Here is a 25,515-nt window from a genome sequence, read left to right as displayed (position 1 = left end):
TGCCATACCTATTCCCCAAGGTCTCCCTGTGGAGCCTATGGACCCTGAAGTAGATATAACAGCTACATAATGTGGGTAAGGTGTAATCAGGGAGATTGCTAGACTCTTCAGGAAGATTGCTACTATTTCAGGGAGTCTCCCTGACAATCAGGGAGAGTTGGCGATATCTGTCGATCTATCTATTGAAATCGGTATGAAATACCGATGGACGGGGTGCCGGCTGTCAGTACACAGCTGCATCCCTATGGTTCAAATCCTGACAAGGGAACGGTAAGTAATGTTCCCCTGTCCTATTTACCCCCTAACCCTCCTTTCCTGCACCCTTAAACTAACCCTCCCTACCCCGCACTCTAACACTTACCCTCCCTGGAAGTGTATGAACCTAACTCCCCCTGCCTGGAGCCTAACACTAATTACCCCAAACCTAAGTCCCCCTCCCCCTAGCGGATGATAATTACCTTTCCCCGGTGTCCTTACAATCGGGATGCCGTCTGCCGAAATCCCGAGTCATGTCGGGATTTCGGTGCCGGTGTTGTCTCGGCAATTGGGATTTTGATGCCTCGTCCATCGCTTTACAATGCTGGTAATCTCAGCACTGTCTAGCGGGGGGGGCGAGGCCCAGATAGCGCGATTGCAGTGCCAACCTGGCTGACCCCTCCCGGAGGGGCAGCACAAAGGTCAGCAAGTATGCTATAGATCAATGATGCACAGTTTCTGTGATGCTAATAGCATTCTTATAAGGGTAGAGGTGGTATTAATGTTATTAAGGTATTGAGGATAACACATCCATGGTCTCACTGCACCTATCAAACTCGAGACAATCCTCTACTCTAGAGGTCATTTCCAGATATAGGTCTCCGACAAAATGGCCGCCGCGTACGCTCTCAGCCAGCTTCAGTGTGTGAATCTGATTGACTCCAATTCCCAAGATGCCTTGCAGAGCCGCCGCCCCCCTCCGCAGGCAGGATTCTGGGCGCAGGGCATGTCGGGACTTGTAGTCTTTGTGTGTGCGGTGCTGTTGTTGTGACCGCGTCCGCGCTCCCAGGGATATTAGTGAATACTGCTGGAGGCCTGATGCCGGGGGTTGCTGGTGCTGGAAGGCAGGACCGATGCTGCTGGTGTGTATGTCCTGTCTGTGTGGTCTCTATGGCCCGGCAATATCTGCCTGCAAAGGTTTATATACTATACTGCTTCTGTGTATGATGTATCTATAGGCAGAGATCTGTGCATATGTGTCTATAGGGTGCCTGATGTGTGCACAGTTCACTATATGTGGCTATAGGGTGCCTGATGTGTGCACAGATCACTATATGTGGCTATAGGGTGCCTGATGTGTGCACAGATCACTATATGTGGCTATAGGGTGCCTGATGTGTGCACAGATCACTATATGTGGCTATAGGGTGCCTGATGTGTGCACAGATCACTATATGTGGCTATAGGGTGCCTGATGTGTGCACAGATCACTATATGTGGCTATAGGGTGCCTGATGTGTGCACAGATCACTATATGTGGCTATAGGGTGCCTGATGTGTGCAGAGATCACTGTATATGTGGCTATAGGGTGCCTGATGTGTGCACAGATCACTATATGTGGCTATAGGGTGCCTGATGTGTGCACAGATCACTATATGTGGCTATAGGGTGCCTGATGTGTGCACAGATCGCTATATGTGGCTATAGGGTGCCTGATGTGTGCACAGATCGCTATATGTGGCTATAGGGTGCCTGATGTGTGCACAGATCGCTATATGTTTCTATAGGGTGCCTGATGTGTGCACAGATCGCTATATGTTTCTATAGGGTGCCTGATGTGTGCACAGATCGCTATATGTTTCTATAGGGTGCCTGATGTGTGCACAGATCGCTATATGTTTCTATAGGGTGCCTGATGTGTGCACAGATCACTGTATATGTGTCTATAGGGTGCCTGATGTGTGCAGAGATCACTGTATATGTGTCTATAGGGTGCCTGCTGTGTGCACAGATCACTGTATATGTGGCTATAGGGTGCCTGCTGTGTGCAGAGATCACTATATGTGGCTATAGGGTGCCTGCTGTGTGCAGAGATCACTATATGTGGCTATAGGGTGCCTGATGTGTGCACAGATCACTATATGTGGCTATAGGGTGCCTGATGTGTGCACAGATCACTATATGTGGCTATAGGGTGCCTGATGTGTGCACAGATCACTATATGTGGCTATAGGGTGCCTGATGTGTGCACAGATCACTATATGTGGCTATAGGGTGCCTGATGTGTGCACAGATCACTATATGTGGCTATAGGGTGCCTGATGTGTGCACAGATCACTATATGTGTCTATAGGGTGCCTGCTGTGTGCACAGATCACTATATGTGTCTATAGGGTGCCTGCTGTGTGCACAGATCACTATATGTGTCTATAGGGTGCCTGATGTGTGCACAGATCACTATATGTGGCTATAGGGTGCCTGATGTGTGCACAGATCACTATATGTGGCTATAGGGTGCCTGATGTGTGCACAGATCACTATATGTGGCTATAGGGTGCCTGATGTGTGCACAGATCACTATATGTGGCTATAGGGTGCCTGATGTGTGCACAGATCACTATATGTGGCTATAGGGTGCCTGATGTGTGCACAGATCACTATATGTGGCTATAGGGTGCCTGATGTGTGCACAGATCACTATATGTGGCTATAGGGTGCCTGATGTGTGCAGAGATCACTATATGTGGCTATAGGGTGCCTGATGTGTGCAGAGATCACTATATGTGGCTATAGGGTGCCTGATGTGTGCACAGATCGCTATATGTTTCTATAGGGTGCCTGATGTGTGCACAGATCACTGTATATGTGGCTATAGGGTGCCTGATGTGTGCAGAGATCACTGTATATGTGTCTATAGGGTGCCTGCTGTGTGCACAGATCACTATATGTGGCTATAGGGTGCCTGCTGTGTGCAGAGATCACTGTATATGTGTCTATAGGGTGCCTGCTCTGTGCACAGATCACTATATGTGGCTATAGGGTGCCTGCTGTGTGCACAGATCACTATATGTGTCTATAGGGTGCCTGCTGTGTGCACAGATCACTATATGTGGCTATAGGGTGCCTGATGTGTGCAGAGATCACTATATGTGGCTATAGGGTTCCTGCTGTGTGCAGAGATCACTGTATATGTGGCTATAGGGTGCCTGCTGTGTGCAGAGATCACTGTATATGTGTCTATAGGGTGCCTGCTGTCTGCACAGATCACTATATGTGGCTATAGGGTGCCTGATGTGTGCACAGATCACTGTATATGTGTCTATAGGGTGCCTGCTGTGTGCAGAGATCACTGTATATGTGTCTATAGGGTGCCTGCTGTGTGCAGAGATCACTATATGTTGCTATAGGGTGCCTGCTGTGTGCAGAGATCACTGTATATGTGTCTATAGGGAGCCTGATGTGTGCAGAGATCACTGTATATGTGTCTATAGGGTGCCTGATGTGTGCAGAGATCACTGTATATGTGTCTATAGGGTGCCTGCTGTGTGCACAGATCACTATATGTGGCTATAGGGTGCCTGCTGTGTGCACAGATCACTATATGTGGCTATAGGGTGCCTGCTGTGTGCACAGATCACTATATGTGGCTATAGGGTGCCTGCTGTGTGCAGAGATCACTATATGTGGCTATAGGGTGCCTGCTGTGTGCAGAGATCACTGTATATGTGTCTATAGGGAGCCTGATGTGTGCAGAGATCACTGTATATGTGGCTATAGGGTGCCTGATGTGTGCAGAGATCACTGTATATGTGTCTATAGGGTGCCTGATGTGTGCAGAGATCCCTATATGTGGCTATAGGGTGCCTGCTGTGTGCAGAGATCACTGTATATGTGTCTATAGGGAGCCTGATGTGTGCACAGATCACTGTATATGCCTATAGGGTGCCTACTGTGTGCATAGATCACTGTATTTGTGTCTATAGGGTGCCTGATGTGTGCAGAGATCACTGTATATGTGTCTATAGGGTGTTTCACTGCTGCCGGGATGCCGCTGTGGGATTTGAACCGCCGGCCGGCAGTCAATCTTACTGAATCCGCATGGCTCCTGTTCTGACCTTGCGTCCCTGGGCGCTGATCACAGACTGCATGTCACACCCGCGGCTCGTGTTCAGACCTCGCTGTGCCCTGATCACAGACTGCATGTCACACGCGTGGCTCGTGTTCAGACCTCGCTGGGCCCTGATCACAGACTGCGTGTCACACGCGTGGCTCGTGTTCAGACCTCGCTGTGCCCCGATCACAGACTGCATGTCACACCCGTGGCTCGTGTTCAGACCTCGCTGGGCCCTGATCACAGACTGCGTGTCACACGCGTGGCTCGTGTTCAGACCTCGCTGGGCCCTGATCACAGACTGCCTGTCACACGCGTGGCTCGTGTTCAGACCTCGCTGGGCCCTGATCACAGACTGCATGTCACACGCGTGGGGCTTGCTCACTCTGATATTTGGGCGCATTTTCCGATGGCATAAAACCAGAGAGAAAGCTGATGCAAATCTGAGGGCAATTTCCCTCAGTGCCAGGAGACTGTCTCTTGTCACAGTAATTCAGGTAACGGCTTAATGGCGGGTGACTGAGGGATTTTATACTAGAAGAAGATTCCAGAGGTTCTTTTCCATGACTTTTCCAGTTTATGGGAAAAATCACCTGCGCTTCTGTGTGGGGGAGGGTCCGGCCCCTGTCTCCATCACCCATTCCGCACGTCCCTCATGGAGAATACGTGTTGGGTGCGGCTTTTCATTTATAGCAAAAAAATCTTGTAAATCTGTTTAGTTGCGTACATGCGAGGGAGCTGCTGTCTGATTGGCCAGTACGTTTTATAGGGATGTTATTGTGGAGCAGGACGAGATTACACTGTACACCAAAGGTATTCAACATACAGTGCATCAGCTGCAGTGGAACTACACGTCCCAGCATGCCCTGCCACAGTTTGAACATGCCCTAATAGCACAAGTGTGGCAGGGCATGCTGGGATGTGGAGTGCCGCATGCTGATTACCCCAGCTGTACACTTGGGGCCTATGTATCAAAGCTTGGTGAGAGATCAAATTGTGAGAGAAAAAGTGTTAACCAATCAGCTCCTAACTCATTTTTCAAACACAGCCTGTAAAATGTAAGTTAGAAGCTGATTGGTTGGTGATTTATATCTCACAATTTTGTCTCTCATCAAGCTTTGATGCATAGGCCCTAGTCTTTACTCTGGGGAGGCGAATCAATGTTCCCCCAGCCCCGAATATGTAGACGTACAAGCATGATGCTGAAAGCAGCAATGTGTGAAGTTTGTGAGACTACAGTTCCCTGCATGAAAAGCTGCCGGGGCAAGCTTGTACTTGCAGTTCTACCATAGCCTCCAGCCGGCTCATCATGTCAGGGCCTAAAAGCATAAATCAGTAAATGAGATTCGTGCTTACACGTGTGACAGGCAGCCGACCGTTGTTGTCACTGCTTCTGCCTTGTGTGCTGCAATGCAGCCGGGTCTGGTGCCGTGTTCCCAGCCAAGCTTCCCTCCCCTCTGTTACCTCAGGGTTCAGACAGGGACGGTTTGTTCCAGGTGCTAGAAGTGGGCGAAGGTAACAGCTGTGTACACCCAGCCCCTTCCTACGTGTGTACAGGTTGTCCCCGCCGTGCCCTTGTGTTAGTGTGCAGGTAAAGCGCAGTGTTATCAGGCAGGTGACTCGGTCAGTGTGTTTCGGTCTCCTGTCAGCGTGTCGTGTGTTACACATGGGTAGCTCTGTCTCTGACGCTGGCGCTCTCTCACAGGTGACCCGGAGATACCCGCAGCCCTCACTCTTATGGGATTATCGCAGCGGAGCGGTGAGTGTTCCTGGAGGCTTGTGCTTTGCGTTCCCCAGTCTCTCTCTCTCTCTGAGCTGGTGCAGGCATTCCCTGCCAGGGCGGAAACCAGTTAGAGCAGTTTACATTTACTGACGGTTTTCCATAACCTTGAGCTGGAAGCAGAAATGTGGCAGCGAGGGCCCCAGCCAGGGTGCAAGGTTCAGTCACCAACATCATGGCCGCTCACTCGGGAACAGCTGGAGGGCAGTAAGCGTTGCTCCAGCTGTTTGTTGAACTGCATATCCCAGCATTCCTTACTGCAGTTTTAGCATGGCCAAATGGCAAAACTGTGTCAGGGCATGCTGGGATGTGTAGTTCTACAACACCCATACTTTATAGAGCACTTTGTTTAATATTTAGCACAGATCTTATTCGCCCTTGTGTTAGTCTTTTAGGCTTATTCTGCAGCGTTTGTTGGAGTTTCCAGGCTCCCCGGTTGGTCATTATAAAGTGCTATTATTATGTTCATATAATGATCGTGTCAGATTGTCACAGGAACTCTTTAATCAATTATTAAAATGTTCGTGAGCATTACAGAGTGACCAGTGCTCATGACTAAACGAAGGTACTCTGTGAGTGAGGGTGATGATATATGTAAGGTAGGGAAGTTGTTTAACTCTTTCACTCCATCCCGGCATGAAAGCCTTTCTTGTACCTAATAACACTGCCCCTCTACCTTTTTAACTGCAGCCTCCATTTTCTAGAAGCTCACAGGTCCCCCCACTGTCCTCCAGCTGTTCCTATCACAGTGTTCTCCCCTTCCCTGCCCAAATGCCTGATGTAAATGACCTTGTGTCTCTCCTCTTCCTTTACAGATGGTTAATGGTCCGCTGTCCTCTCTTCCTGCGACCTAAACTGGCACTGGGTAATGTGGGTGAGGGGGGCGGCAGGGTGAAAAGTTTCCTCTCCTTTCCTGGGTAACCTTGTAGCTCAGATTGTGACTCTGTGACCATAGAGTACGGAGAGAGCCATAACGCTTCCTATATACACTAATGGAGAATACAGAATGTGACTAGACAGCTAAATGAAATAGCCAGTCACACAGGACACAGCATTCGTATCTGTGACACAGTGATTTCAATAAATGATATTAAGAAAGACAGACATGTTAAACTTAAATAAATTTATATATTTTTTTCAAAACAAATTTCAGCTGTGATTTCGTTGCTGATAATTTACAATTAGGGAGCCTAATTTTATTATGCGTTTATTCATTTTTAAGAGCCCTTCACAGGGGTCTCATCCCTGGCAGGGCTTGGGAACGGGATGTCAGCGATCGAGATCCGAACAGTCAGAATCCCGACAGTGCCGTCCTGACAGGGTTAGGATACAGACACCCTTCCCTTTCCGCTGCCCCTAATTCTCCCCCCCCCCCGTGCTTAAACCTAAAGCAGCCTAACCCTCCCCTAGTGCCTATCCCTAACCCCACTACTTACCATCGGGATGCTGACGGCCGGGATTATGACTACATACCCCTGGGAGGGCACAAGTGATATGGAGCAATGTCCACCTCCAGTTGAGCTTATTGAGCACTGAATTATTCTCCACCTTGGAGAGTTGATAACTGCGCTTATATTTGTGATGAATGCATTTTAATTTCCTCTCTCGCTTGTAACCCCCCCTCCGGCCGACCTCTGGCCTCTCTCCTGTTCCCGCTGGTTGTGAAGTTACTGGGCTGATCTCCGTCTGCAGGGAGCCCCGGGGTCCAGGTGAGTTTTATCCCTGTGTCAGTCCTGTGTCCCAGACTATTCCCGCGCCGCTGACCCCAGCCTCTTCCACAGGAACCTAGCCCCCCGCGTGCGGGAGATGCTGCGGAAAACCATGTTGGAGCTGGGGGCTCATGGGGCCCTGTATCCCCCTCTGCGCCTGTTTTCTATGTTGCTGAAGTCTCGCGTCGCCTCCACCACAAACCGCCACCATGTGGTACTGTCCAGGGACAAGTCCAATACCGTCACCTCGTTCTACAACCAGGCCAACATCGACAAGGCGGCAGAGAAGGTATGGAGACTACCATTCCCGTGCGCTGTTATAGGTTTCACTTAACGTGTATTCATGCTCTTCTATTGCACCTGTTTAACAGAAATGGGGGGGTGCAGTATGGGAATGGACGTGGCCAATGAATCTGTACATTTATCTTCAATCAGCATTTACGCACCGCGCAAAGGAGAAGCGTGCAGCTTGCGGGGAATCATCCCCAATTAATGTATAAAGGGCGATGTCCCCGTAGGACTGTTCCCTAGGGGCCCTTTGCGTTTAGATGGGAACAGAGACAGGAACTATTGCAGACATTTTGATGCACGGTTTATGGCCTTAAACACTAAATCATAAATTAGTATATTAGTTTCTGTAGTGACCCATAGCTGCATGGTGACGTATTCTACCACTTGGCTGCTAGGGGGCGCTGTCCTGTTGGAACATGAATTGTAAATCGCTGCAGAGCAAGTAAGATGGCTTCTCCTACTGAAGCGAATGTCAGTATTCCTAGAACCAGGCTGCCGTGTGTATAATTTAATGTCTGCTACGTAATATCACTTATCTGCACTTTTGTGTTTAGGCTTCTGTACGTCTCACTCCCACCACTATGCTGTATTCCGGACGGTCTCAAGATGGCAGCCACATTCTGGTAAGGGACTGGCGGCCGGGTGTTTTTGTGCAGGTTGTGCGGGTACTGACTGGTTGTTTGCAGACATTTCTGTTGTGTTCCTAGCCTCTATTTCCTTATTTAAAAAAAAAATGGCAAGCCCCCCACCCCCGTACCCCGTTATTTCCCCGAACCACTAAAGAGACGGCCTATCTTAAGTACCATGGCGCACAATGCTCCTTATGCCATTTGTAGATCATCCTCTATTGTCTCGGAGTACCACAGAGGGTCGGCAAAGGTACAACCAGTAACCTCCGGGACCTTAGCCTCCTAATAAATGGGCCTGATTCAGACTTGGGAATAGAGTAAGATAGAGCCAGTAACTGGGCACCTGGACAAACCATGCTGCAATGTAAGGGGGGCAAATACATACATTATTTTGTGGGAAGCCGATGGACGCAATCCCGACTGTCTAATACTGGCAAGGCACTAATGACCGGCGTCGAGATCCCCGTCATTAGACCTACGCCGGGAGCCCGACACCAAGCTTACTGATCGAAGGTAAGCCGGGTGCCGGGGGCGGACAGCCGCGGAGATGAGGGTTAGGTTAAGGGCTCCCAAGGGGGATTTAGGGTTTAGGCACCCCACCGGGAGGTTAGGGTTAGGCACCCCCCTGAGGGACTTAGGTTTAGGCTGCGGGGAAGGGGATGTCAGGTTTAGGCACTTAGGGGGGGGATTAGGGTTAGGCACTTGGGGGGAGGTTAGGGTTAGGCACCCGTAAGGGAGGGTTAGGGGGTAGAATTAGGTTAGTGAATACGTACCTTTTGACAATCAGGATTTTCACCCCTGCTGGCCGGCGGTAAATCATACTGGTTCCTTATTTTGCATGTGCGGTAAATACCGGCTGCTTTTGCATGTAGCCACAAATTATGCAGCTTTATTCTTACACTGCAACTTAGATTTCAGTTTGGACACGTCCCTCCCAAATCTAACTCTCTGCACATGTTACATCTGCCCCCACCTGCAGTGCAGCATGGTGTTACCAAGGGGCACAGTTACCTGCTCTTACTCTATTCCCAAATCTGAAGCCGGCCCTGTGTTCTCAGGTAAGTTTTGCACATTCGGTGGAAGCAGAGACCGGTGTGTTATGAAGGGGGAGTTGTTACAAAATATGAACTTGGTCCTTTACACCCCTGTTGATTGCAGCTGATGTGTAACTTTGCCCGCTGCTCTCATTAATCTATAACTCCTTCCTCGGAATGACGCCAGTTATGGCCTCTGCTAAGACTGGAGCGATGGGTACAGCCGCCTATGTTTTATCAGAGGAAATGATCTGAGCACTGTATGCACTATTCATGAAGACAAGCTGTTGTCCGGTGTAATAGCAGCGCGCACGGCGTTAGATAAAGCACCGTTATCCTGCACGCTGTCTTACTTTGTGTACTCTTTGCAGAAAAGCGCTAGATACCTGCACAAGGAGCTCCCAGTCCGTATCGCTCATCGGGTTAAAGGTTTCCGCAGTCTTCCGTTCATCATTGGCTGTAACCCGACAATATTACATGTAGTAAGTACCCGTCCTGCTGGCGTTACTGTGTATTATCAGCCTTAGGCCTCCCAGCTGCGTCCCAGCGTGGAGCAGGCGTGCGGGCGGCTGCTAGGATTCCTGATCTGATTACTCTCTCTGTCTCTTACAGCATGAGCTCTACATACGCGCCTTCCAGAAACTAAGTGAGTTCCCCCCGGTGAGTTGTGTGGCCCCTGGCTGTAATGATCACTGCCTATCGCTATGAGGACCTTGTAGCTATGTATTGGCTGCCCCTGTTCCTGATCTCCCCCTTTCTCCCCCCTCCCCAGATCACAGACCATGAGATAGAGAGCCAGTACTGCAAGCTTCTGCGCCAGCTGCTGGATGACCACAAGGATGTGGTGACTCAGCTGGCAGAGGGTCTGAAGGAATGCCGGAAACACATCCAGGTGCCACTGAGACCTACGTATAGCTGCACCATCGCTGAGGGGCCCCGTACTCTTATTACACAGGGAATGGCAGCCAATGGGGCCCTATGCTGTGATTACACAGGGAAGGACAGCTGGGGCCGGGCACTGATCTGTGTATTACATAGGCGAGGTCCCTGACCTGCATATAAAACAGGGAAGGACAGCTGGGGGAGGTCCTTTATCTGCACATTACACAGGGGAGCACAGTTGGGGGATTTTCCTGATCTGCATATAACACAGGGAAGGACAGCTCAGGGCGGGCACTGATCTGTGTATTACACAGTGGAGGTCCCTGACCTGCATATAAAACAGGGAAGGACAGCTGGGGGCGGGCACTGATCTGTGTATTACACAGTGGAGGTCCCTGACCTGCATATAAAACAGGGAAGGACAGCTGGGGGCGGGCACTGATCTGTGTATTACATAGGCAAGGTCCCTGACCTGCATATAACGCAGGGAAGGACAGCTGGGGGATGTCCTTTATCTGCACATTACACAGGGGAGCACAGTTGGGGGATTTTCCTGATCTGCATATTACACCGGGTAGGCCAGCTGCAGGTGGGCTTTGCTGTGCGTATAATTTTGGGAAGGACAGATGGGAGGAGGGTCCTAATAGTGGATTTAGGGACAGAGGCACGCTGATGTATAGGAGTGGAGGGAGGGGGCAGGGTGGTAAATTGAAATGGAGAGGGGTGGGCAGTGCAGGTAAGTGGAGGGCAGAACAGTGCAGAGAAGGAAGGGGGCAGGGTGCTGAGGGGTCTGAGCACTGCAGGTGAATGTGGCAGGGTAGCGTAGCCAGGGATTGGAGCACACAGGGCGGCACAGAGGAGATGAGCGGCACAGAGTGGTACACAGTAATGGTGATCAGAGCATCACACAGCAGCAGGACATGTACAGTGTGTATCAGTGCAGTGATGGTTTCTTACATATCAGCGTAACCCTCACCCCTCCTCCTTCCCTGCCAGGATGAGAAACTGATCCGCAGCTTCCTGGATAAAACCCTGACATCGCGCCTGGGGATACGCATGCTGGCAACGCACCACCTGTTCCTGCACGAGGAGAAGGCGAGTTCCTGCTGCCCCCTGCCACCTCCTGAGTAGGGATGGCCATCAACCATCGATTATTCTAAATCATCGATGGTTTATGGCCGATGTTGAATATTTTTTACCATCCATGGCTACGAGCCAGTGATGAACGGGTGGGAGCCGATGTGTTTTCTTTTCCCCAGATGGGACGGTGCTAAGCCCCACCCGTGCTTTTAGATTGGCCCACTGCCCGCCTTTCTCCCCCATAGTGGTGGCCATTGAGGGGTGCAAGCCATCGATGATTTGCCATAGATGGTTTGTGTGTCATCGATGGTAACCACTGATGGCCACCCATACCGATGGCCATCCTTACTCCTGAGTGTGTTCCGTCATGTCAGATGTAGCCTGGCATCGTTGTGTCTCCATCTATATCCTGCTGAGCACCTATACTAAGTCTTGTGTGTTTTTTCTGCAGCCTGATTTTGTCGGTATTATCTGTACCCGTCTTTCACCCAAGAAGATAATTGAGGTGTGGGTGGATTTTGCCAGGTAATGCACATGTTTTTTGTTTTATGTTTTTTTTTTTTTTTTTTTTGTTGTTTTTTGTTTTCCTTCCTTTTTTTAATATAAATCGTTTTGGGTTTTTATTTTTCGTATGTTCTGTATTTTTTTTGTTGTGTTTATATAAAAAAAAAAAAAAAGCTTTTCTACTTCCCGTTTTATCTAGTCGTGTGCATTACTAGAGGAAACACTGTGCCCCCGTTTCATGCACCCATGGGTATAATAATGGGGGGGGGGGGTGCAGTCGTTATGTCGACATTGTTGATCATGTCGGCATCTGCAGAATGTCAAGATGCACACAATATCTACACTGTACACGGACCGCAGGGTTAGGCTGTGGTAGCGGAGGGCTAGCATTAGGCTGAGTCAGCGGAGGGTTAGGGTGTGGGAGGGTAAGGCGGCGGCAGCGGATGGTTAGGTGGCGGCAGTGGAGGGTTAGGGTGAAGGAGGGTTAGGCAGCGGTACTGGAGGGCTAGCATTAGGCTGAGTCAGCGGAGGGATAGCGTTAGGCTGAGGCAGCGGAGGGTTAGGGTGCGGGAGGGTCAGGCGGCGGCAGCGGAGCCTTAGGACTAAGCACTAGGAGAGGGTTATAGGTTAACGGTACTTCTTCACCAGGGCCACCCTCCCTGTCGGAGAAACTGATCCAAAGCTTCCTGGATAACTAGTCGCCATTAGACCTCCAGGACATTTTGTCCACAGCCTCATAATGTCTATATTAGGGGGAAGGAGCAGGAATTTGTCTTAGTTTAGAGAGTTCCATATGGCCCGTATGTATAATTGGTGACAGTCCTATGTAAATGAATAGAGGGGAGGGTTGAGTCTAATCGGTTAGTTTTGGCCAGACAGCTTTTATACGCTGGCATCAGGGGAGGTGCAGACCCAGCTCATGACCACTTGCTAGTTTCTTGGGGTCTCTTGGTGGAAGGTGCAGTGATGGACACGTCTGCAGATGTTTTGGTTATTTTCTAGCTGCGTAAATAGTATAAATATGTTATCTAGAACTAGGTCTTGTAATAATCTGTTATCTGCATCCATTTATTTCCCTTAAGTGTTTATTGCCCCCCACCCCGACCCCTCCCGCTATTTTATGCTTGTGTGGGTGAGAGTATTTTCATTCGTCTGCAGTGTTCTGCAAGGCGTTCACTACCTTGAAGGGGTTAATGCAGCCCTGAGAGGGGGAGGGTAGGAGCAGAAATACATTTTGGCAGAAAGTCAGGAGACTATATATGGCGTTAGGCCAATGGAAGTAATTGTCAGGTTTGTGCTGCAGACAGCCTCAGACGTAGCCGTATAAGATATTTTTCAGACGGCTGACGACCATATGTCAGTAATCTGCAGGCTCTGCATATAGCACGTGAGTCTGGAATATGCACGCTGAGTTTAGCCAAAAAACAGGCGAAAATGGCAACCGGCAAAAAAAAAAAACTGGAGAAAATTTTTCTCCAGACCAGGCGAAAAAAAAATTAAAAATCCCTATTGTTGCCTTACACAGCAGCTTAGGTGCGGCTCTTGCAACATAAATAATGAATCGCAGATGCAGCGTATATTTTTCAGTGTCGTTAATGTGCTGACACTGTCATCTGGGGATACAAAACATACAAATGAACACGACTCACTTTACATCTTCACTATCACAACGTGGACGCTATCATCCGGCCAGCGACGCAGCTGAATGACCTCATTACCTGGTCTGTGATGCTCGTCATTCGATCAATTACATGATATATGAATGCTTAATATGTATATAATATATATGTAAATAGCACAAGGATGGCAATATAGTAAATAAACAATCAATGGCTACAATATCGCAATAACAGGACAATGTATATCGGCAAGCATATTGTGTTACATTCCAATACTATGAACCCAATTTAAAATGGCAAAAACGGTAGTAAACAAAAAATATTGTGAAATATATCAATTACCAGATGAGGCTAGAGGGTCATCCATATCCAGGAAAATATAAGTGTACCTACTACTGCATAAAGAAGGATAAGTTGGTCACTATATCAATATAAATATAAGACTGTAGCAATAAAAAGTGATGTCACATTAATATATGGGCACTATTAAATACATAGGGCCGTATTCAATTAGAAGCGTAAAGCCGTTTTCCGCAGAAAAGTATCGCCGATCGTGGCTTTTCGCAAGTCTGAAACTTATCTCCAAATTCAATTCCAGACGGTTTTCGCCTACGCGGAAAGTCAATGCAATGTAATAGGCACAAAAGATTTGCCTAAAAATAGCAGGAGAAAAGAAGTGCAACAGTTTTTTATTTTGGGGTACAAATGTGGGGAAACCACTCAGAACCCTTGGGACAGCCCCCAAAGGACAATTGTGTCCAAAAATCTGGGGGGTAAACATAACACCCCAAAAAAGTACTTTCATTTTGGGGGTGAAAAAGTACCAAGTGGGGGGACAAGCTTAAAAACTAGCGAAATAGCCTTCTTAAGGTGCCCATCCACTAGGCGATTAGATTGAGCGATTGAACGATAACTACGTCGTTCTCGTTCAATTGTTCATGAATCATTTGAAGATCGTTCACTAAACTTTCTAAAACGACCAGCGATGCGCGCGCCCACTGGTCGTTTTAGACCATCTATCATCGTGCAAACATGATGGTCAACCTGACGACAGCATGTTAGCAGATGATTGATGTTCCTACACTGAACGACTGCTCGCTCAGTGTAGGCAGATCACATAATAAACAGACAAACGACTACACGATTACAATGTCTATAATCGTGCAGTCTTTTGCCTGTCTTCTAGTGGATGGGCAACATAATGGGTCTGCAAGGAGGGGGTCAGGTGTTTTTAGGATTGCAGGTGCGTTTTTTCACGGTTTTTTAAACTTCACTTTAGAGAAATTTAAAATATGCTAGCACCCATTTTCAAGTATCCCCAATTTGGCATGACTACTTATTTAGAGCAAAAAATACTGCTTAATGCCATTCTTCACACTTACAAGGACACTAATAACAAGGATTTTAAACAACTTCAGTACCCCAATTAGTTTTATTAGGGCTATTGGTACACTTCTACATTGATCCCCAATGTTAGTGCGTCTTTTTGGGGAGGTTCAGACTGATTTCCCCTATTCTGAAAGTACTTTTCGCCTGTTTTACATTCGCCGCTTGCCGTTTTCGCCTGGTTAGTAATTGAATAGGGCGAAAAGCGGAGATGCGCAGGATAAGTTTACGCGACCAAAACACGTGATGTAGGCGAAAAGTCAGGCAGGCGGAACTTTGTTGCCGAGGCGAAACGAATTGAATACGACCCATAGATTAATTTAAATAATAAAGCAATTTAGACTAAAATGGACATTGAGACCCTTGGGAGTGGGCGTACCCAGCCGGTGTATCCATCGTGATTCACAGTGTAATAAGCATGCGGGATGCTGGCACTTAGAGTACCGGCACCGGGATCCCAACACCTGTCAGAATCCCGGCATTGGCATCCCGAACACCAGCATCCTGAAGGTGGCAGGTTTAGGGTGAGGGTTAGCATTAGGAACTAAGGTAGGGGGGGGTAGGTTTAGTTTGCAGGGAGGGGGAGGGTTAGGTTTAGGCACTAAGGGGAGGCTAAGTTTAGGTAGCAGGGACGGTTAGGTTTAGGCACTAAGGGGAGGTTAAGTTTAGGTAGCAGGGAGGGTTAGGTTTAGGCACTAGGGGGAAGGTTAAGTTTAGGTAGCGGGGAGGGTTAGGTTTAGGCACTAGGGGCGAGGTTAAGTTTAGGTAGCGGGGAGGGTTAGGTTTAGGCACTAAGGGGAGGCTAAGTTTAGGTAGCAGGGACGGTTAGGTTTAGGCACTAAGGGGAGGTTAAGTTTAGGTAGCGGGGAGGGTTAGGTTTAGGCACTAAGGGGAGGGTTAGGTTTAGGCACTAAGGGGAGGTTAAGTTTAGGTAGCGGGGAGGGTTAGGTTTAGGCACTAAGGGGAGGCTAAGTTTAGGTAGCAGGGACGGTTAGGTTTAGGCACTAAGGGGAGGTTAAGTTTAGGTAGCGGGGAGGGTTAGGTTTAGGCACTAACGGGAGGTTAAGTTTAGATTGCAGGGAGGGTTAGGTTTAGGCACTAGGGAGAAGGTTAAGTTTAGGTAGCGGGGAGGGTTAGGTTTAGGCACTAAGGGGAGGCTAAGTTTAGGTAGCAGGGAGGGTTAGGTTTAGGCACTAAGGGGAGGCTAAGTTTAGGTAGCGGGGAGGGTTAGGTTTAGGCACTAAGGGGAGGTTAGGTTTAGGTAGCAGGGAGGGGGAGGGTTAGGCACTTGGGGGAGGTTAAGTTTAGTTTGCAGGGAGCCAGATAAGAGCATCCCAATAACAGGACGAGAAAGACGATCGGATGTAGGGTTATGTTTGGGCAGTAGTAGAAATATGTATTTTCCACCACTGGCTTTAGCAGTTGGGAGCGCCCCATCCCGCTGTAGTGCTCGCCACTATGGCCTCTGCGCAGGCATGTGCTGTCACAGAGAAATCTTTCCAGCGTTTATATTTATAGAGACTTGTAATAGGTGCTGGGAGGATTAACGAGATAGGACTGTTCCTAGTGAAGTAGATGTACAGTACATATATGTATGGGGCGATAGGCTGTAAGTGGAGCTAGGTCGCTGCACGTCTGTCTGCATGCCACAGATCACATGATCCCCGTTTCCTTGTAGTTTGGGATATAAACGTCTCTTAGCGGTTTGGGTTCTGTGCGGCCTCTGAATGCTGCCGGAGTCACTGCAGAGGCTGCTTCTCTCATTCCAGGCGTCTCTGTGAAATTAAGTACGGGAACGCCCCTCGCGTGAGGATTAACGGCCACGTGGCAGCGCGCTTCCCCTTCATCCCGATGCCTCTGGATTATATCCTCCCAGAGCTGCTGAAAAACTCCATGCGGTAAGTCTGTCTTGCGCTGTAGGCAGAGTTTGCTCATTATTGCGGGAAAATGTCCGCTTTTATTATATTTAGAATTTTTTATTTATTTTTTTCTCCCTTTCTGTTAGGGCCACCATGGAGAGCCACATCGAAAGTCCTTACAATGTCCCAGACATTTCCGTCACCATTGCGAATAACGATATTGACTTGATAATTCGGTAAGACGGTAGAGTCCATATTACACAGACGTAGCGTTCATTGTTACTGGTGGTTGTATACGATCTCACTTATAGCATAGCGGTATCTTATGATTATTCTATAAGGAAAACTGGGCATAAAATAATTGCTTTTCAAGCCTTCATAAATTTGTATTGTGTGGATCAAAGCGGACGATGAAACTAAACTGTGCACCAGTTGCCCAACCGGCAGGAGGTGAAAGAATCCTTCCTGACCCTGGTAATGCCAATCTGAAATTCCCAAAATGAATCACCCCCCATAATGACCTCCACTAATTATAGCTAATGATAATTTGTTTTATCAGAGCATCCAGTCCATCTTTGCATTTAGTTGGTGAATTTGCCAAGACCACAACACGCAGTAAGGCATTCTACTGCTTTAGAGCAAAGAACCGCTTTACCCCTGGGCTCATGGTGAAGCCACCTTTTTCTTCTGTCTGGCTGATGACCTCTGGTCTTCTGTATGGTCTTGGTATGAAAAAGTTGTTTGGAAAATCTTTGTGTTGACCTTGAATCTACAGTAGTCCTATGTATTAATTTGGTCACTTTTTAAAGTCGCTTTGTTCCCCCATTGCACTAGAGTGTACGAGTAATCACTCGGTCACATAGCCTCCACATGTCACTCATTGTGTTCATCACAGGATCTCCGACCGAGGTGGTGGCATTCCCCACGACTGCCTGGAGAGCGTGATGGATTACCACTTTACCACCGTGGAGCGCAACACTCAGGATTCGAACATCAACCCAGTTTTTGGAAACATGATGGACATGGTCAACAGCAGCCCATCTGAAACCATGCATGGGTGAGGGGGTTGTCCGAGTTGTGCGTGTGATCCGGTGCTAGTAGCATGGGGGAGAAGGGCAAGCCGAATGTATGTAACGCAGTCCTAGAAACACGGAGGAGAGGGACTCCTCTAGAACATGTGAACCGGTTCTAGTTACCTGAGCGAGAAGGGATGTTCCCGTGTGTAATCTGTTCCTAGAAACATGGGTGAGGGACTGTTGCAGCAAGTATGATCCAGTCCTCCTAGTGTATGTGTGACCTGTCCTTCGTAACATAATGCCTGATCTATTATGTTAGTCTTAGTAGCACAGACCATTGGTAAACTCTTCATTTATAAATTAAGATTCATAAAATTCTTTTCTTTCAGCTTTGGCTTTGGTCTGCCCACCTCCCGTGCTTACGCAGAGTACCTGGGCGGCTCGCTGTCCATCCAGTCCCTTCAGGGTATCGGGACAGATGTCTACCTGCGCGTTAAACACATCGATGGGAAAGAGGAGAGCTTCCGTATATAAGGATAGGATTATGGAACAGATCAGACTTTCCACAGCTTCTTACCACAGAAGATTGGGTTGATTATGTTATAATGTCTGCCGACAAGCTAATGGGACTCTTCCTTGATTGATCATCTTCGGGACGGTTATAAATGGAGATGGTCTTCAATGAGACCCTATCCTGCAGTCTGCTCAACTCAAACTGCATGTGCTCTGGAATAGTGTTTCCCAAATCTGGTCCTCAAGGACTGCTAACCACATCTGTTCCAGGTCTCCCTGCTGAATATCAAGAGAAATGATTGGCATCAACTACGGGTGTCTTAGGGTGTCGGTCCGTCTGCTTGCTCTTGCTTTGAGGTGTAGAAAAATGGCGTTGGTGCTCCTGGAGTTCCAGATTTGAGAGTCACAGATCTAGAAAAGCCAAAGCTAAACTCATGTTGATTCAAACATGTACTTTTTACCAGTGCAGGTGATGATCATTAATGCTAAATTGTGAGAATAGTTTTATGGGCTTCTGATTAATGAGATTAAAGGCTCTGGTTGAGTCTTGATAATGAGATTTGAAAAGAAAAACTAAGGGGACCAGAGGCTTTTCACACACAGATTTATTGCATTGGATTGATGGCCAATATTTGGTTCCATGGAAACTGCTACCAGATGTCTTGATGTGTCCTAATATTTGGACAACAAGCGTCACCGTTCATAAGCCTAGAGAGATTTATCTGAGGAGACCTCATCATGTGTCAGGTTGTCCTCTGGATTCTGTTCACAAGAATTTAAGATTACTTTGCTCTTTTTACTGCCTGTGAAGCCAAAAAAGGAAAGAAGACCAATTCCTCCTTGCCACCTGGAGATAGCACACCTCCCAGAACTATTTGGGGGTATTGACAGTTGATGTTACCTGTCCTAAATGGTGGTAGATTGACATAGCACTTAGTTCCTTTATTAAGCCAGTTGTCCAGATTTTTCAGTTCTTGAAGGACTTTCTACACTGGACGTCACTGCTGACTAGCACCTTGTATGCACTGGAGACTACAGCCTCACCTGTAACGTGACCTCTAGTGTGGTTGAGCATAGCCTCCTTGTAATGTACAAATCATGGAGAGAAGGTGTAAGTGTTCATAGTTCAATGTTACTGGTTTTGTGATTCACAGTATAAAGTGGCCCTTGATTCTGTTTAAATAATAATCAACATATCCTCATTGTGTAGCATACACTTCTTCTCACCCTGTGGTGCGCTCATTACAAACACAGCAGGCGAGTAAGTCAGAAATATTATTGCTGACTGGTGGTGTTCCAAACTTTGTTTCTGTTGATGTGAGATTTAATACTAGTTGTGCAATGGCCTCACATGTGAATCCCACTTCTAACACCAACAGTCATCTGCTGGGCATCTCGGGAACTCATACTCTTCCCTGGGGGCATCCACACTATAGCTGAAGCACTAGTAATTGTGACTACACAATAAGCTGGGATGTTTATGTTTAAGTTACTTCCGAGGAGCAGGAATCAAGGCCAAAATTTCAGTGTTAGTATAGTTTTTGCCTCTATGCCCAGTTCCTTAATTTCCGTTTGGAGGCCTTATTGCCTGTGTCTGGGAAATCCCTGCTTGACGTGTATTTTCAGTGACCTGCAAAAACAACCCTATATTTGGCGATATTGGAGAGAGAAGAAGAAAGACCAGCCTGTTCGGCCACGTTGAGTTGTCTTTCCTTTGTTCTGTGTGTGTTATGGGGGATCTCTTGCTGGGATTGTTTTCTCACTGTAGACTGTGGCACATTTTCATGTGATAATCATGAAATGTTCCTAGAGAAATCTAGCAGCTACTATTAAAGCTTTTCAAGTTGTCCTAATTGCACCATAAGTGGCTGTTCTGCAGGAGAATAGGAACGTATGGTCCCCTTAAGCCTCTAACGTGCCCTATTTATACTGAAATAAAGTGCTCTATTTCTAATTGTCCAACTTACATTCCCATTTCTGTAGCCTGTTCTGAATTAATGAGAGGTTGTATAACCATCATACCGTGTAAATGTGTCCTCCTACATCTATCCTCAATACGCCTCGCAGCGCGACATGCCTGACGTGAGTGAGTCGCCAGGTCCTGTGCAACTCTGCTAGCATCTAGCGCCTATTTGTTTTGCCGAAAATGCATCCAGGATGCACCAGGAGACTCTGCTGGTTAATTTGATATGTGACACTTGTATATCTGTGTGCAACCGCAGATGGAACTTGGCATGGAAAAAATTGCTGCTGCATCGTAGCACTCCGCTCTCAGATATACAAGTGTCACATATCAAATAAATCAGTCTCCTAGTGCGACTATGACACATTTTCAGCAAAAAAAAAAAAATGCGGAAAAGTAGCCCGGCACTAGCGGAGTGTCACGGGACTTGGCCCGCCGAGAGGGCGGCTGTTTGGCGCGACTGCAGCAAAGAAGTGCGAGGACACATCTGTAGGAAACTATCCAAAATGCTCTAGAACTGATTTTCCCTGTGGGATGGGTCATGTAGGAGGCTCAGATGAGATTCTCCTGCAGCCCTGTCCCCTCCACCTCCAATAAATCCCATCCTGCACCCCCTGCCCCCAAACACTTCATCCCACTCCCAAACTTACCCCATGCCCGTTCCTCCTCTCTGTCTAGCACAGGTCCATCTCTCTGGCAGTGGGAGCTGTAGGCTGGACGGTGCCCGGCACTGCGCATGCACGCTGGAGATGGGACAGTCCTTACAGAATTATTATATAGATTATTTACTATTGCTAATTGTAAACAACTGCCAGGGGGATAGAGCCCATACACAGGCCTCTGGAGATGCTTCGGACCTAGTCTGGGACAAAGGTTATATTTGAAAGTAGATCATCCAACCTCCACCACCCAAGGCCTGCTCTTAGACAGGAAGTAGCATTGATGTAACTTCCTGTATTGTGAATGGTCTCTTATCACCTCCCACTAGCTTCATTATTACCAACACGTTGCAGAAAACTGAGGCATGTCGGACCCATTTTATGGGCGTGCCGAGGCCAGTGGCTGCATCCTTGGACATAGCTTCACTGGCCCGGGAGGTTACTCAGATGAGCGGTGTCCACGCAGATGATCCGATGCTGCAGTATAACCAGGTGCCTTTCTTTCCAGGTAGCACCCAAGGGTGCGCTGTACCGGCAAATGTTTTTGAAAATTTTTCTTTGTTTAGTTTTGAATTTTAGAAGAAATTGGTGAAACAGTTTCAGAAATTAATAAAAATAGAAAAATAGAAGTAAGTATAAGATATTCCTAACATCCATAACATTTTATAAATTATAACAGAAAAATTTAATCTTGGCAAAAAATGTTTTCTTTTTTTTTTCCTCAGTGGGAACTGGGAATTGTGTATGTATAGCACAAAAAACCTTGCTCCCAACTTTGTATTACTGCGGGTATGCGCACTACCGATAACCACGGTATCCAATCGAAAAAAGTGGTCACTGGGCTTTCATAGCTGAAAACCCTGCGGAACATGGAAAAAAAAAATTGAAAAGAAATGTACTGACATGACGGGGGGGTCTCCGCGGCTACCGGTGGTCTCTCCTCCATCTTTTAACTGGGGAGGGGGCTGCTGGGAGATGTAGTTCTCCAAGCTCCTGTTATGGGGGGGGCATGTCACTAATGCACACTTACAAACACTCACATACTCTCCCTGATGCAGAAGACACCACTTTGGAATTAAGGTCTAATTAACCTAACTGGAAACTTCCAATTTTCTATAAAGATCACCGCGTCCCATTTTCAGTCACCTTATTGAATAGCAAAACCCCGCCCGCAATTGGCTATGTGCCTGATTCAGAGCCGCTCGTAAGCGGCCGCTCGTTCGCTCCGAGCGATGTTTGCCCAACTGCGCATGCGTACGGATCGTTATACGCATGCGCGAACCAGTCAGTGCGGTCGAAATTCATGTGCTCGCAAAATAGCGAATGCCTGATAATTTGAGTGACAGGAGTAAGCGTATGTGGGTGGTAACAGGGGAAGGTGCTTGAAAACGGGGAGTGGAGATCCGTACGCGGGCGTGCTTAAAGGTCAAAACGGGCGTTTTATGGGTGTGCATAATTAAAACAGCAGCGTCATTGACCACGTCACTGGGTTATTTTATAGCCAGAACTGCTCGCAAAATTGTGGTAGCAAAAACCAACCCCAAGAATAGCGAGCAGCTCATACCCTGGTCGATGTACTCGATTAATCTAATAAATAGCGGACATGACGTATGATGCGACCGGCAGGGGGCGTATTTTTTCAAAAAACGACCGCAAGTTTTGTTCGCTCGTCCAGACCTAGAGGCGTGAACAGACCGCAAAGAGCGAACGGTTGATTTGAATAGCCACCCCTATTTTCTGGACGAGCGAGCGCTAATTGCGTCCGGCTCTGAATCAGGCCCAATGTCCCTAAGGGGGTATATATTGATGGGTGTATAGGGAAGGGTAGGAAGTGATGGGGGGTTTAGGGAAGGGTAGGGAGACATTTGCACCTTTAACTGATGTCAGCCGAGTAATTGTATTTTCTGGATTCCGAGGGTTTTGCAGAACTGGCCAAAATCTTCTGCTACTTGCAGATAGCCTTTTATCCCCACTGTAAGGGGCCTGACTTACTCATCGCAAGGGGGCCTGACTTACTCATCGCAGGGGGCCTGACTTACTCATCGCAAGGGGGCCTGACTTACTCATCGCAAGGGGGCCTGACTTACTCATCGCAAGGGGGCCTGACTTACTCATCGCAAGGGGGCCTGACTTACTCATCGCAGGGGGGGCCTGACTTACTCATAGCAAGGGGGCCTGACTTACTCATCGCAGGGGGCCTGACTTACTCATCGCAAGGGGGCCTGACTTACTCATCGCAAGGGGGCCTGACTTACTCAACGCATCGCAGGGGGCCTGACTTACTCATCGCAGGGGGACCTAAGTCAGGCCCCCCTGCTCATCGCAGGGGGGCCTGACTTACTCATCGCAGGGGGGCCTGACTTACTCATCGCAGGGGGGCCTGACTTACTCATCGCAGGGGGGCCTGACTTACTCATCGCAGGGGGGCCTGACTTACTCATCGCAGGGGGGCCTGACTTACTCATCGCAGGGGGGCCTGACTTACTCATCGCAGGGGGGCCTGACTTACTCATCGCAGGGGGGCCTGACTTACTCATCGCAGGGGGGCCTGACTTACTCATCGCAGGGGGGCCTGACTTACTCATCGCAGGGGGGCCTGACTTACTCATCGCAGGGGGGCCTGACTTACTCATCGCAGGGGGGCCTGACTTACTCATCGCAGGGGGGCCTGACTTACTCATCGCAGGGGGGCCTGACTTACTCATCGCAGGGGGGCCTGACTTACTCATCGCAGGGGGCCTGACTTACTCAACGCATCGCAGGGGGCCTGACTTACTCATCGCAGGGGGACCTAAGTCAGGCCCCCCTGCTCATCGCAAGAGGCCTGACTTACTCATCGCAGGGGGGCCTGACTTACTCATCGCAGGGGGGCCTGACTTACTCATCGCAGGGGGGCCTGACTTACTCATCGCAGGGGGGCCTGACTTACTCATCGCAGGGGGGCCTGACTTACTCATCGCAGGGGGGCCTGACTTACTCATCGCAGGGGGACCTAAGTCAGGCCCCCCTGCTCATCGCAAGAGGCCTGACTTACTCATCGCAGGGGGCCTGACTTACTCATCGCAGGGGGGCCTGACTTACTCATCGCAGGGGGGCCTGACTTACTCATCGCAGGGGGGCCTGACTTACTCATCGCAGGGGGGCCTGACTTACTCATCGCAGGGGGGCCTGACTTACTCATCGCAGGGGGGCCTGACTTACTCATCGCAGGGGGGCCTGACTTACTCATCGCAGGGGGGCCTGACTTACTCATCGCAGGGGGGCCTGACTTACTCATCGCAGGGGGGCCTGACTTACTCATCGCAGGGGGGCCTGACTTACTCATCGCAAGGGGGCCTGACTTACTCATCGCAAGGGGGCCTGACTTACTCATCGCAAGGGGGCCTGACTTACTCATCGCAAGGGGGCCTGACTTACTCATCGCAGGGGGACCTAAGTCAGGCCCCCCTGCTAATCGCGGGGGCCTGACTTACTCATCGCAGGGGGCCTGACTTACTCATCGCAGGGGGGCCTGACTTACTCATCGCAGGGGGGCCTGACTTACTCATCGCAGGGGGGCCTGACTTACTCATCGCAGGGGGGCCTGACTTACTCATCGCAGGGGGGCCTGACTTACTCATCGCAGGGGGCCTGACTTACTCATCGCAAGGTGGCCTGACTTACTCATCGCAAGGTGGCCTGACTTACTCATCGCAGGGGGGCCTGACTTACTCATCGCAGGGGGGCCTGACTTACTCATCGCAGGGGGGCCTGACTTACTCATCGCAGGGGGGCCTGACTTACTCATCGCCGGGGGGGCCTGACTTACTCATCGCCGGGGGGGCCTGACTTACTCATCGCAGGGGGGCCTGACTTACTCATCGCAGGGGGGCCTGACTTACTCATCGCAAGGGGGCCTGACTTACTCATCGCAAGGGGGCCTGACTTACTCATCGCAAGGGGGCCTGACTTACTCATCGCAAGGGGGCCTGACTTACTCATCGCAAGGGGGCCTGACTTACTCATCGCAAGGGGGCCTGACTTACTCATCGCAAGGGGGCCTGACTTACTCATCGCAGGGGGGCCTAAGTCAGGCCCCCCTGCTCATCGCAGGGGGCCTGACTTACTCATCGCAAGGGGGCCTGACTTACTCATCGCAAGGGGGCCTGACTTACTCATCGCAGGGGGGCCTGATTTACTCATCGCAGGGGGGCCTGACTTACTCATCGCAAGGGGGGCCTGACTTACTCATCGCAAGGGGGGCCTGATTTACTCATCGCAGGGGGGCCTGACTTACTCATCGCAAGGGGGGCCTGACTTACTCATCGCAGGGGGGCCTGACTTACTCATCGCAAGGGGGCCTGACTTACTCATCGCAAGGGGGCCTGACTTACTCATCGCAGGGGGGCCTGACTTACTCATCGCAGGGGGGCCTGACTTACTCATCGCAGGGGGGCCTGACTTACTCATCGCAGGGGGGCCTGACTTACTCATCGCAGGGGGGCCTGACTTACTCATCGCAGG

The 25,515-nt window shown here is 49.1% G+C and overlaps 1 protein-coding gene across 2 annotated transcripts; it reads left to right on the top strand.

Annotated features, from left to right (window-relative positions):
* The first annotated feature begins 1,019 nt into the window (after positions 1 to 1,019).
* BCKDK (branched chain keto acid dehydrogenase kinase) lies at positions 1,020 to 20,352 on the top strand. 2 transcript variants are annotated; one of them, XM_088463813.1, is made up of 15 exons: positions 1,020 to 1,118; positions 5,794 to 5,847; positions 6,684 to 6,733; positions 7,536 to 7,577; positions 7,650 to 7,866; positions 8,423 to 8,491; positions 9,903 to 10,013; positions 10,144 to 10,191; positions 10,304 to 10,423; positions 11,410 to 11,508; positions 11,945 to 12,018; positions 16,772 to 16,900; positions 17,008 to 17,097; positions 17,757 to 17,918; positions 18,267 to 20,352. In XM_088463813.1, exons 5-15 carry the CDS (start codon positions 7,675 to 7,677, stop codon positions 18,409 to 18,411), a joined length of 1,239 nt encoding a protein of 412 aa, XP_088319939.1. In that variant the 5' UTR covers positions 1,020 to 1,118; positions 5,794 to 5,847; positions 6,684 to 6,733; positions 7,536 to 7,577; positions 7,650 to 7,674; the 3' UTR covers positions 18,412 to 20,352. The 2 variants fall into 2 exon arrangements, with proteins under 2 accessions (XP_088319939.1, XP_088319940.1); XM_088463814.1 differs by lacking the exon at positions 5,794 to 5,847 and having other exon boundaries at positions 1,024 to 1,118.
* The last annotated feature ends 5,163 nt before the right edge of the window (positions 20,353 to 25,515 follow it).

The sequence above is a fragment of the Taudactylus pleione genome, unplaced genomic scaffold (assembly GCF_031769625.1).
Source record: "Taudactylus pleione unplaced genomic scaffold, aTauple2 ptg001463l, whole genome shotgun sequence".
Lineage (NCBI taxonomy): Eukaryota > Metazoa > Chordata > Amphibia > Anura > Myobatrachidae > Taudactylus > Taudactylus pleione.
Note: the sequence above shows the minus strand (reverse complement) of the source record. Positions and strands in the feature narration are given on the sequence as shown.

Excerpts from the sequence above, each read along its gene's own strand:
- BCKDK (XM_088463813.1), top strand. The coding sequence starts at position 7,675 with ATGCTGCGGAAAACCATGTTGGAGCTGGGGGCTCATGGGGCCCTGTAT. Across the intron at positions 10,192-10,303 it reads AACTAAGTGAGTTCCCCCCG|ATCACAGACCATGAGATAGA; the intron begins GTGAGTTGTGTG and ends CCCCCTCCCCAG. Across the intron at positions 11,509-11,944 it reads TGTTCCTGCACGAGGAGAAG|CCTGATTTTGTCGGTATTAT; the intron begins GCGAGTTCCTGC and ends TTTTTTCTGCAG.